At 55.6% G+C, this 13057-nt stretch overlaps 1 protein-coding gene across 4 annotated transcripts in view; it reads right to left on the bottom strand.

Annotated features, from left to right (window-relative positions):
* Positions 1-13057, bottom strand: part of pde10a (phosphodiesterase 10A) — a 158775-nt gene that overhangs the window by 32919 nt on the left and 112799 nt on the right. For 3 of the 4 annotated variants that reach the window (XM_045702325.2, XM_045702322.2, XM_045702329.2), the window contains 4 exons: positions 12749-12872; positions 6609-6658; positions 4184-4324; positions 1470-1631 (listed from right to left, as the gene is read on the bottom strand). In XM_045702325.2, coding sequence (XP_045558281.2) covers positions 1470-1631; positions 4184-4324; positions 6609-6658; positions 12749-12872 — 477 coding nt within the window. The remainder of the gene's footprint in view (positions 1-1469; positions 1632-4183; positions 4325-6608; positions 6659-12748; positions 12873-13057) is intronic. The other variant, XM_045702323.2, reaches the window with a different exon arrangement.

Below are 13057 nucleotides of genomic sequence, written 5' to 3' on the forward strand. Positions count from 1 at the left end.
ATTCCAATTTCACATTCCCATGTGTGTCCTCATCATGTGTGTTTATCCAACCTAATGCCCTCTCCAATAATGACTGGTACATAATATCCCAGTAGGCAAAACGGGTTGAAAAGACGTCATTACAACACAATTATGGTGACGTTCTTACAACGCTATTGCGAACATCTTTTCCCGCTGGGTAGTCATATAATTAACCCCTCAGTGCCTGTCACCTAAACGTGTCTATCTGTCCTCTGATGGGCTCATTAGGAGCTAATAGCAGAGTTGCAAAACCTTGGTCTGGTCGTCAAGGACTCACTGGCCGCTGCTCTCCTTACGAACTAATGGAGTTATAACAGGAAGTCATTGTCTAGTCCTTATAAACTAATGGAGTTATAACAGGAAGTCACTGTCTAGTCCTTACGAACTAATGGAGCTATAACAGGAAGTCACTGTCTAGTCCTTATAAACTAATGGAGCTATAACAGGAAGTCATTGTCTAGTCCTTACGAACTAATGGAGCTATAACAGGAAGTCACTGTCTAGTCCTTATAAACTAATGGAGCTATAACAGGAAGTCATTGTCTAGTCCTTACGAACTAATGGAGCTATAACAGGAAGTCATCGTCTAGTCCTTACGAACTAATGGAGCTATAACAGGAAGTCATTGTCTAGTCCTTACGAACTAATGGAGCTATAACAGGAAGTCATTGTCTAGTCCTTACGAACTAATGGAGCTATAACAGGAAACCATTGTCTAGCCCTTATGAACTAATGGAGCTATAACAGGAAGTCATTGTCTAGTCCTTACGAACTAATGGAGCTATAACAGGAAGTCATTGTCTAGTCCTTACGAATGAATGGAGCTATAACAAGAAGTCATTGTCTAGTCCTTACGAACTAATGGAGCTATAACAGGAAACCATTGTCTAGCCCTTATGAACTAATGGAGCTATAACAGGAAGTCATTGTCTAGCCCGTATGAACGAATGGAGCTATAACAGGAAGTCCTTGCCTAGCTCTTATAAACTAATGGAGCTATAACAGGAAGTCATTGTCTAGCCCTTATGAACTAATGGAGCTATAACAGGAAGTCATTGTCTAGCCCTTATGAACTAATGGAGCAAAAACAGGAAGTCATTGCCTAGCTCTTATAAACTAATGGAGCTATAACAGGAAGTCATTGCCTAGCTCTTAGCCTCTGCTGAGTCCCCAACAACTGGATGTTGTGGTTTTCAGGGGAAATGGAAAGAGAGCATGTGACAAAACCTCAGCTTTTGGACAATATCAAAGTAACACTCCATCTTAACTCCTCCACATTTACTGGATTGGTCGAACACTGCAGAAGAGAACCTCCCCCGACAGGATCTGGTTTCATGTGTTTATTTTACGTCTGCTCCATAGGTTAGCTAGATGTAGACAGTCAAATCACCTCTAAGGCTGTTTGTGTGTGTGTCTGTGCGTGGGTGCGTGCTTGTGTGCGTGTGTACCTCCTGGTTGCTGATATTGAAGGGCTCGTGGCCCCTGTGCCGATGCAGCTCCAGGATAGCTATGAGGTCACCGATGGCCGTGAGGATGGGTAGGCACAGGACAGAGTAAACATGAATCCCTGAGTCTGAGTCCTGCCCTGTGCCTTCAGGGAAACGCTCATCCTGGAGAGAGAGCGAGAAGAGGAAGAGCGAGAGAGAGGCGAGGAAGAGAGAGAAAGGAGAGGAAAGGAAGAGAGAGAGAGGACAAGCGAGGGAGAGAGAGAGAGAGAGAGAGAGAGAGCGAGAGAGAGGACGAGACAGAGAGAAAGAAAGAGACGGAACGAGAGAGAGAGAAAGAGAGAGAGGTTAGATTAGAGGTCAGAGGTTAGGTGGCACGTGTTAAGGGTGGTGAGGATGAGAAGGCACAGGACAATGTGAACACGAATCCCTGTGTCTGAATCCCTGAGTCTGAATTCCTGTGTCTGTATCCCTGAGTCTGAATCCCTGTGTCGTGCAGCACAGCACAAAGCATTTGAAATAAAACATATACAATCTGAACCAAATACTTTGGGAAGTTTGATTAATTATGCATTATGCATTAGGGTTAGGGTTAGTGTTTTGGGTTAGGATAAGGGTTAGTGTTTTGGGTTAGGGTAAGGGCTAGTGTTTTGGGTTAGGGTAAGGGTTAGTGTTTTGGGTTAGGGTAAGGGTAATGGTTAGTGTTTTGGTTTAGTGTTTTGGGTTAGTGTTTTGGTTTAGTGTTTTGGGTTAGGATAAGGGTTAGTGTTTTGGGTTAGGGTAAGGGTTAGAGTTTTGGGTTAGGGTAAGGGTTAGTGTTTTGGGTTAAGGTAAGAGTTAGTGTTTTGGTTTAGTGTTTTGGGTTAGGATAAGGGTTAGTGTTTTGGGTTAGGTAAGGGTTAGTGTTTTGGGTCAGAGTTAGTGTTTTGGGTTAGTGTTTTGGGTTAGGATAAGGGTTAGTGTTTTGGGTTAGGATAAGGTTTAGTGTTTTCATGTTTGGGTAAGAGTTAGTATTTTGGGTTAGGGTAAGGGTTAGTGTTTTGGGGTTAGGATAAGGGTTAGTGTTTTTACGTTAGGTTAGGGGTTAGTGTTTTAGGTTAGGGGTTAGTGTTTTGGCTTAGGGTAAGGGTTAGTGTTTTGGGTTAGGGTAAAGGTTAGTGTTTTGGGTTAGGTTAAGGGTTAATGTTTTGGGTTAGGATAAGGGTTACGGTTTTGGGCTAGGATAAGAGTTAGGGTTTTTGGGTTAGGGTTAGTGTTTTTAGTTTGGGTTAGGGTTTTGGGTTAGTGATTTGGGTTAGTGTTTTGGGTTAGGATACAGATTAGTGTTTTCAGGTTTGGGTAATGGTTATTGTTTTGGGTTAGAGTTAGTATTTTGGTTTAGGGTAAGAGTTAGTGTTTAGGGGTTAGGTTAAGGGTTAGTGTTTTTAGGTTAGGGTTAGTGTTTTGGGTTAGGGTAAGGGTTAGTGTTTTGGGTTAGAGTTAGGGTTAGTGTTTTGGTTTAGTGTTTTGGGTTAGGATAAGGGTTAGTGTTTTGGGTTAGGATAAGGGTTAGTGTTTTGGGTTAAGGTAAGGGTTAGTGTTTTGGTTTAGTGTTTTGGGTTAGAATAAGGGTTAGTGTTTTGGGTTAGGGTAAAGGTTAGTGTTTTGGGTCAGGGTTAGTGTTTTGGGTTAGGATAAGGGTTAGTGTTTTGGGTTAGGATAAGGTTTAGTGTTTTCATGTTTGGGTAAGGGTTAGTGTTTTGGGTTAGAGTTAGTATTTTGGGTTAGGGTAAGAGTTAGTGTTTAGGGGTTAGGTTAAGGGTTAGTGTTTTTAGGTTTGGGTTAGTGTTTTGGGTTAGGGTAAGGGTTATTGTTTTGGGTTAGAGTTAGGGTTAGTGTTTTGGGTTAGTGTTAGGGTTTTTGGTTAGGGTTAGGGTAAGGGTTCGTTTTTTGGGGTTAGGGTAAGGGTTAGTGTTTTGGGTTAGGGTAAGGATTACGGTTTTGGGTTAGGGTAAGGATTATGGATTTTGGGTTAGTGTTTTTCGTTAGGGTTAGGGTAAGGGTTAGTTTTTTAGGTTAGGGTTAGTGTTTTTGTAGGGGTAGGGTTTTCGGTTAGTGTTTTGGGTTTGTGTTTTGGGGTTAGGATAAGGGTTAGTGTTTTTAGGTTAGGTTAGGGGTTAGTGTTTTGGGTTAGGCTTAGTGTTTAGGGTAAGGGTTAGTGTTATGGGTTAGAGTTAGGGTTAGTGTTTTGGGTTAAGGTTAAGGGTTAGTGTTTAGGGTAAGGGTTATTGTTTTGGGTTAGAGTTAGGGTTGTTGTGTTAGGGTTAGAATTTTGGGTTAGGGTAAGGATTAGGGTTGTTGGGTTAGGGTTAGTGTTTTTGGTTAGGGTTAGTGTTTTGGGTTAGGGTTAGTGTTTTGGGTTAGGGTAAGGATTAGGGTTGTTGGGTTAGGGTTAGTGTTTTGGGTTAGGGTTAGTGTTTTAGGTTAGGGTTAGTGTTTTGGGTTAAGGTAAGGATTAGGGTTGTTGGGTTAGGGTTAGTGTTTTGGGTTAGGGTTAGTGTTTTGGGTTAGGGTAAGGATTAGGGTTGTTGGGTTAGGGTTAGTGTTTTGGGTTAGGGTAAGGATTAGGGTTGTTGGGTTAGGGTTAGTGTTTTGGGTTAGGGTTAGTGTTTTGGGTTAGGGTTAGTGTTTTGAGTTAGGGAAAGGGTTAGGTGTATTTATAGTATGCTGAATCTCACCCCTGTGATGTCCTCTACTAGCAGTATTTTGCGTGTTGTGGCGACATGAGCGGCGATGGTGGTCCCAAACGTGATGGGACCAGCTGGGATGAGGGTGGGAGGACCGTCCTTAGCCCCCGCCGGTTTAAACAAACACAAGCTCTGAGGAAGGATCAGAGAGAGATGAACACGGATACACTCAATCAGGAAGGACCAGAGAGGAACACGGATACACTCAATCAGGAAGGACCAGAGAGGAACACGGATACAGTCAATCAGGAAGGACCAGAGAGAGATGAACACGGATACAGTCAATCAGGAAGGACCAGAGAGAGATGAACATGGATACAGTCAATCAGGAAGGACCAGAGAGGAACACGGATACACTCAATCAGTCACTTGCTATACCCTACATCACGTTAGTCATGTAGCAGACAATGTTACCCAGAGCCACGTAAAGTAGTACATTCATGTTAAAATAGCTAGGTGAGACGACCACCTATCCCAGTTACGTACAGTAGTACATTCCTGTTAAAATAGCTAGGTGAGACGACCACCTATCCCAGTTACGTACAGTAGTACATTCCTGTTAAAATAGCTAGGTGAGACGACCACCTATCCCAGTTACGTACAGTAGTACATTCATGTTAACCTGTTAGGGCTAGGGGGCAGTATTGACATGGCCGGATAAAAAACGTACCCGATTTAATCTGGTTACTACTCCTGCCCAGTAACTAGAATATGCATATAATTATTGGCTTTGGATAGAAAACACCCTAAAGTTTCTAAAACTGTTTGAATGGTGTCTGTGAGTATAACAGAACTCAAATGGCAGGCCAAAACCTGAGAAGATTCCATGCAGGAAGTGGCCTGTCTGATAAGTTGTGTTTCATCTTGGCTCTTTTTATTGAAGACTGAGGATCTTTGCTCTAACGTGACACTTCCTACGGCTCCCATAGGCTCTCAGAGCCTGGGAAAAAGCTGAACGATATCGAGGCAGGCTCTGGCTGAAACACATTATCGCTTTTGGCAAGTGGCCGATCAGAGTACTATGGGCTTAGGCGCGTGCCCGAGTCGACCGAATGCTTTATTTTCTTTCGTCTGTTTACCTAAACGCAGATTCCCGGTCGGAATATTATCGCTTTTTTACGAGAAAAATGGCATAAAAATTGATTTTAAACAGCGGTTGACATGCTTCGAAGTACGGTAATGGAATATTTAGAATTTTTTTATCACGAATTGCGCCATGCTCGTCACCCTTATTTACCCTTTCGGATAGTGTCTTGAACGCACGAACAAAACGCCGCTGTTTGGATATAACTATGGATTATTTTGAACCAAACCAACATTTGTTATTGAAGTAGAAGTCCTGGGAGTGCATTCTGACGAAGAACACCAAAGGTAATAACATTTTTCTTATAGTAAAGCTGACTTTGGTGAGTGCTAATCTTGCTGGGTGTCTAAATAGCTAGCCCTGTGATGCCGGGCTATCTACTGAGAATATTGCAAAATGTGCTTTCACCGAAAAGCTATTTTAAAATCGGACATATCGAGTGCATAGAGGAGTTCTGTATCTATAATTCTTAAAATAAATGTTATGCTTTTTGTGAACGTTTATCGTGAGTAATTTAGTAAATTCACCGGCAGTGTTCGGTGGGAATGCTAGTCACATGCTAGTCACATGCTAATGTAAAAAGCTGGTTTTTGATATAAATATGAACTTGATTGAACAAAACATGCATGTATTGTATAACATAATGTCCTAGGGTTGTCATCTGATGAAGATCATCAAAGGTTAGTGCTGCATTTAGCTGTGGTTTGGGTTTATGTGACATTATATGCTAGCTTGAAAAATGGGTGTCTGATTATTTCTGGCTGGGTACTCTGCTGACATAATCTAATGTTTTGTTTTCGTTGTAAAGCCTTTTTGAAATCGGACAGTGTGGTTAGATTAACGAGAGTCTTGTCTTTAAAATGGTGTAAAATAGTCATATGTTTGAAAAATTGAAGTTTTTGCATTTTTGAGGTTTTTGAATAACGCGCCACGGGATTACACTGGCTGTTACGTAGGTGGGATGATTTGGTGCCACCTACCCTAGAGAGGTTAAAATAGCTAGGTGAGACGACCACCTATCCCAGTTACGTACAGTAGTACATTCATGTTAAAATAGCTAGGTGAGACGACCACCTATCCCAGTTATGGTAAGTACACACTAATCACTCTGTAGACCAGATTCAGTTACACAAACTGAGACCCACTAAAAAGGTGCAATCTGCAATATTCACTGTTATTTTAATTAATGATTTACAGACATTTATTCTTGAGGATATACACTGTTAATGCCTCATTAACTAAGGATTGTGGCTTTAACACTCATCACTCACTTGACTAGATCAGTGGAGCTCAGAGTAGTTGATCTGACTAGACAGTAAGTGGTTCACTTACATTGTTGCATTCTCCCAAGTGGTAAAGTGCAAATCCGTCTGCTTTGGTGGCTGTTCAAAGACAAGAGATGTGTGACAGTTACAATCTGTAGTTATACAGATGGTGTGGTGAACAGTACGTGCTGTGTGTTACGTGGCGGAGCGCAGGACGGAGCGCAGGGCAGGGTGGAGCGCGGGGCAGGGGACAGGGTGGAGCGCAGGGCAGGGGGCAGGGTGGAGCGCAGGGCAGGGGGCAGGGTGGAGCGCAGGGCAGGGGGCAGGGTGGAGCGCAGGGCAGGGGGCAGGGTGGAGCGCAGGGAGGAGGGCAGGGTGGAGCGCAGGGAGGAGGGCAGGGTGGAGCGCAGGGAGGAGCGCAGGGCAGGGGGCAGGGTGGAGCGCAGGGAGGAGGGCAGGGTGGAGCGCAGGAAGGAGGGCAGGGTGGAGCGCAGGGAGGAGGGTAGGGCAGGGGGCAGGGTGGAGCGCAGGGCAGGGGGCAGGGTGGAGCGCAGGGCAGGGGGCAGGGTGGAGCGCAGGGCAGGGGGCAGGGTGGAGCGCAGGGCAGGGGGCAGGGTGGAGCGCAGGGAGGAGGGCAGGGTGGAGCGCAGGGAGGAGGGCAGGGTGGAGCGCAGGGAGGAGGGCAGGGTGGAGCGCAGGGAGGAGGGCAGGGTGGAGCGCAGGGAGGAGCGCAGGGCAGGGGGCAGGGTGGAGCGCAGGAAGGAGGGCAGGGTGGAGCGCAGGGAGGAGGGTAGGGCAGGGGGCAGGGTGGAGCGCGGGGCAGGGTGGAGCGCAGGAAGGAGGGCAGGGTGGAGCGCAGGGAGGAGGGTAGGGCAGGGGGCAGGGTGGAGCGCGGGGCAGGGGGCAGGGTGGAGCGCAGGGCAGGGGGCAGGGTGGAGCGCAGGGCAGGGGGCAGGGTGGAGCGCAGGGAGGAGGGCAGGGTGGAGCGCAGGGAGGAGGGCAGGGTGGAGCGCAGGGAGGAGGGCAGGGTGGAGAGCAGGGAGGAGGGCAGGGCAGGGGGCAGGGTGGAGCGCAGGGAGGAGGGCAGGGTGGAGCGCAGGAAGGAGGGCAGGGTGGAGGGTAGGACGGAGTGCAGGGATGAGAGGGAAGGACGGAGCGCAGGGCGGGGCGGGGGGAAGGGTGGAGTGCAGGGCGGGGGGCAGGGTGGAGCGCTGGGCGGGGGGCAGGGTGGAGCGCTGGGCGGGGGGCAGGTTGGAGCGCACGGATGAGAGGGCAGGGTGGAGCGCTGGGAGGGGGGCCAGGGTGGAGTGCTGGGAGGGGGGCCGGGTGGAGCGCAGGGAGGGGGGCAGGGAGGAGCGCAGGGAGGGGGCAGGGTGGAGCGCTGGGAGGGGGGCAGGGTGGAGCGCAGGGAAGGGGGCAGGGAGGAGCGCTGGGAGGGGGCAGGGTGGAGCGCTGGGAGGGGGCAGGGTGGAGCGCTGGGAGGGGGGGCAGGGAGGAGCGCAGGGAGGGGGGCAGGGTGGAGCGCAGGGAGGGGGCAGGGTGGAGCGCAGGGAGGGGGGCAGGGTGGAGCGCAGGGAGGGGGCAGGGAGGAGCGCTGGGAGGGGGCAGGGTGGAGCGCTGGGAGGGGGGCAGGGTGGAGCGCTGGGAGGAGGGGCTGGAAGGAGCGCAGGGAGGGGGGCAGGGTGGAGCGCTGGGAGGGGGGCATGGAGGAGCGCTGGGAGGGGGGGCAGGAAGGAGCGCTGGGAGGGGGGCATGGAGGAGCGCTGGGAGGAGGGGCTGGAAGGAGCGCAGGGAGGGGGGCAGGGTGGAGCGCTGGGAGGGGGGCATGGAGGAGCGCTGGGAGGGGGGGGCAGGAAGGAGCGCTGGGAGTGGGGCATGGAGCAGCGCTGGGAGAGGTGCATGGAGGAGCGCTGGGAGGGGGGCAAGGAGGAGCGCTGAGAGGGGGGCAAGGAGGAGCGCTGGGAGGGGGGCGGGATGGGGGGCAGGGAGGAGCGCTGGGAGGGGGGCAGGATGGGGGGCAGGGAGGAGCGCTGGGAGGGGGGCAGGATGGGGGGCAGGGAGGAGCGCTGGGAGGGGGGCAGGATGGGGGCAAAGTGGAGCGCTGGGAGGGGGGGCAGGATGGGGGGCAGGGAGGAGCACTGGGAGGGGGGGCAGGATGGGGGGTAGGGAGGAGCACTGGGAGGGGGGCAGGATGGGGGCAGGGAGGAGCGCTGGGAGGGGGGCAGGATGGGGGGCAGGGAGGAGCGCTGGGAGGGGGGCAGGATGGGGGCAGGGTGGAGCGCTGGGAGGAGGGCAGGGTGGAGCGCAGGGAGGGGGGCAGGGTGGAGCGCAGGGAGGAGGGCAGGGTGGAGAGCAGGGAGGAGGGCAGGGCAGGGGGCAGGGTGGAGCGCAGGGAGGAGGGCAGGGTGGAGCGCAGGAAGGAGGGCAGGGTGGAGGGTAGGACGGAGTGCAGGGATGAGAGGGAAGGACGGCGCGCAGGGCGGGGCGGGGGGAAGGGTGGAGTGCAGGGCGGGGGGCAGGGTGGAGCGCTGGGCGGGGGGCAGGGTGGAGCGCTGGGAGGGGGGCCGGGTGGAGCGCAGGGAGGGGGCAGGCTGGAGCGCTGGGAGGGGGGCAGGGTGGAGCGCAGGGAGGGGGGCAGGGAGGAGCGCAGGGAGGGGGCAGGGTGGAGCGCTGGGAGGGGTCAGGGTGGAGCGCAGGGAGGGGGGCAGGGAGGAGCGCTGGGAGGGGGCAGGGTGGAGCGCTGGGAGGGGGCAGGGTGGAGCGCTGGGAGGGGGGGCAGGGAGGAGCGCAGGGAGGGGGGCAGGGTGGAGCGCAGGGAGGGGGCAGGGTGGAGCGCAGGGAGGGGGCAGGGTGGAGCGCAGGGAGGGGGCAGGGAGGAGCGCTGGGAGGGGGCAGGGTGGAGCGCTGGGAGGGGGGCAGGGTGGAGCGCAGGGAGGGGGCAGGGTGGAGCGCAGGGAGGGGGGCAGGGTGGAGCGCAGGGAGGGGGCAGGGAGGAGCGCTGGGAGGGGGCAGGGTGGAGCGCTGGGAGGGGGGCAGGGTGGAGCGCTGGGAGGAGGGGCATGGAGGAGCGCTGGGAGGGGGGGCAGGAAGGAGCGCTGGGAGGGGGGCATGGAGGAGCGCTGGGAGGAGGGGCTGGAAGGAGCGCAGGGAGGGGGGCAGGGTGGAGCGCTGGGAGGGGGGCATGGAGGAGCGCTGGGAGGGGGGGGCAGGAAGGAGCGCTGGGAGGGGGGCATGGAGGAGCGCTGGGAGGGGGGCAAGGAGGAGCGCTGAGAGGGGGGCAAGGAGGAGCGCTGGGAGGGGGGCGGGATGGGGGGCAGGGAGGAGCGCTGGGAGGGGGGCAGGATGGGGGGCAGGGAGGAGCGCTGGGAGGGGGGCAGGATGGGGGGCAGGGAGCAGCGCTGGGAGGGGGGCAGGATGGGGGGCAAAGTGGAGCGCTGGGAGGGGGGGCAGGATGGGGGGCAGGGAGGAGCACTGGGAGGGGGGCAGGATGGGGGCAGGGAGGAGCGCTGGGAGGGGGGCAGGATGGGGGGCAGGGAGGAGCGCTGGGAGGGGGGCAGGATGGGGGCAGGGTGGAGCGCTGGGAGGGGGGCATGGAGGAGCGCTGGGAGGGGGGGGCAGGAAGGAGCGCTGGGAGGGGGGCATGGAGGAGCGCTGGGAGGAGGGGCTGGAAGGAGCGCAGGGAGGGGGGCAGGGTGGAGCGCTGGGAGGGGGTCATGGAGGAGCGCTGGGAGGGGGGGCAGGAAGGAGCGCTGGGAGGGGGGCATGGAGGAGCGCTGGGAAAGGGGCAACGGAGGAGCGCTGGGATGGGGGCAAGGAGGAGCGCTGGGAGGGGGGCAAGGAGGAGCGCTGGGAGGGGGGCAGGATGGGGGGCAGGGAGGAGCGCTCGGAGGGGGGCAGGATGGGGGGCAGGGAGGAGCGCTGGGAGGGGGGCAGGATGGGGGGCAGGGAGGAGCGCTGGGAGGGGGGCAGGATGGGGGCAGGGAGGAGCGCTGGGAGGGGGGCAGGATGGGGGGCAGGGAGGAGCGCTGGGAGGGGGGGCAGGATGGGGGGCAGGGAGGAGCGCTGGGAGGGGGGGCAGGATGGGGGGCAGGGAGGAGCGCTGGGAGGGGGGGCAGGAAGGAGCGCTGGGAGGGGGGCATGGAGGAGCGCTGGGAGAGGGGCATGGAGGAGCGCTGGGAGGGGGGCAAGGAGGCGAGCGCTGGGAGGGGGGCAAGGAGGAGCGCTGGGAGGGGGGTCATGGAGGAGCGCTGGGAGGGGGGGCAGGAAGGAGCGCTGGGAGGGGGGCATGGAGGAGCGCTGGGAGAGGGGCAAGGAGGAGCGCTGGGAGGGGGGCAAGGAGGAGCGCTGGGAGGGGGGCAAGGAGGAGCGCTGGGAGGGGGGCAGGATGGGGGGCAGGGAGGAGCGCTCGGAGGGGGGCAGGATGGGGGGCAGGGAGGAGCGCTGGGAGGGGGGCAGGATGGGGGGCAGGGAGGAGCGCTGGGAGGGGGGCAGGATGGGGGCAGGGAGGAGCGCTGGGAGGGGGGCAGGATGGGGGGCAGGGAGGAGCGCTGGGAGGGGGGGCAGGATGGGGGGCAGGGAGGAGCGCTGGGAGGGGGGGCAGGATGGGGGGCAGGGAGGAGCGCTGGGAGGGGGGGCAGGAAGGAGCGCTGGGAGGGGGGCATGGAGGAGCGCTGGGAGAGGGGCATGGAGGAGCGCTGGGAGGGGGGCAAGGAGGAGCGCTGGGAGGGGGGCAAGGAGGAGCGCTGGGAGGGGGGCAGGATGGGGGGCAGGGAGGAGCGCTGGGAGGGGGGCAGGATGGGGGGCAGGGAGGAGCGCTGGGAGGGGGGCAGGATGGGGGGCAGGGAGGAGCGCTGGGAGGGGGGCAGGATGGGGGCAGGGAGGAGCGCTGGGAGGGGGGCAGGATGGGGGGCAGGGAGGAGCGCTGGGAGGGGGGGCAGGATGGGGGGCAGGGAGGAGCGCTGGGAGGGGGGCAGGATGGGGGCAGGGAGGAGCGCTGGGAGGGGGGCAGGATGGGGGGCAGGTAGGAGCGCTGGGAGGGGGGCAGGATGGGGGCAGGTAGGAGCGCTGGGAGGGGGGCAGGATGGGGGGCAGGGAGGAGCGCTGGGAGGGGGGCAGGATGGGGGCAGGGTGGAGCGCAGGGAGGGGGTCAGGATTGGGGGCAGTGTGGAGCGCAGGGAGGGGGGCAGGATGGGGGGCAGGGTGGAGCGCAGGGAGGGGGGCAGGGTGGAGCGCAGGGAAAGCAGTGCACAGCCTGTCACATCCTATCCTCCCTTGCCACATCAGGGCACTGCGGCAATATAGAGCTTTGGGATATGTCTTCTACACCACACACACACACAGACACACACACACACACAGACACACACACACACACACACACACACACACACACACACACACACACACACACACACACACACACACACAGAGAGCTCTGCCACAGACAGAGACACTGCACCATGTTACACCACTGGTCCCAGTATAGTTAGTGTCAGTTTAGCCTGATCCCAGATCTGTTAAATATCTGTATCATATAGCCTGGTCTCAGATCTGTTTAATATCTGCATCATATAGCCTGGTCCCAGATCTGTATCATATAGCCTGGTCTCAGATCTGTTTAATATCTGTATCATATAGCCTGGTCTCAGATCTGTTTAATATCTGTATCATATAGCCTGGTCTCAGATCTGTTTAATATCTGTATCATCTAGCCTGGTCTCAGATCTGTTTGTGCTGTATAGTCAACTCCTAAGGTTGTTGTCATGCCAAACGTGACCAAAAATTGACCATTGAAGTTGGCAAGACGACAAACACATCTGGGACCAGGCTAAACTGTGAGACATGGTGAAGCAGAGATCTATCAAGCCAGATTAACCAGGCAAATGCTGGCTACAAAGAGGGGTTTACCTATCCGTTGTGATTAAGTGTCTGTGTCTGTGTGTGTGTGTGTGTGTGTGTGTGTGTGTGTGTGTGTCAGTGTGTGTGTGTGTGTGTGTGTGTGTGTGTGAGAGTGTGTGTGTGTGTCTGTGTGTGTCTGTGTGTGTCTGTGTGTGTGTGTGTGTGTGTGTGTGTGTGTGTGTGTGTGTGTGTGTGTGTGTGTGTGTGTGTGTGTGTGTGCTGTGTGTGTTATGTGTGTGTTATGAATGTGTGTGTTATATGTGTGTGTGTGTGTGTGTGTCATGTGTGTGCAATGTGTGTGTGACCCACCTGTTTTGATGATGGTGCACAAGTCATAGAAAAGGAGCTTGTTGTCTCCTCCAGGGTCCAGCCGCTGTTCCAGATAACTGGTGAGGTCATGAACCACGTTCTGCATGTTACTGTCCTGGTACTGCTAGACACGACAGAGACACACATGTTACACACACACACACACACACACACACACACACACACACACACACACACACACACACACACACACACACACACACACACACACACACACACACACACACACACACACACACACACACACACACCATGCAACTGCCTACTGCATATGTTGACTGTGAGATA

This window comes from Salmo salar, chromosome 19 (genome assembly GCF_965601325.2).
Source record: "Salmo salar chromosome 19, fSalSal1, whole genome shotgun sequence".
Lineage (NCBI taxonomy): Eukaryota > Metazoa > Chordata > Actinopteri > Salmoniformes > Salmonidae > Salmo > Salmo salar.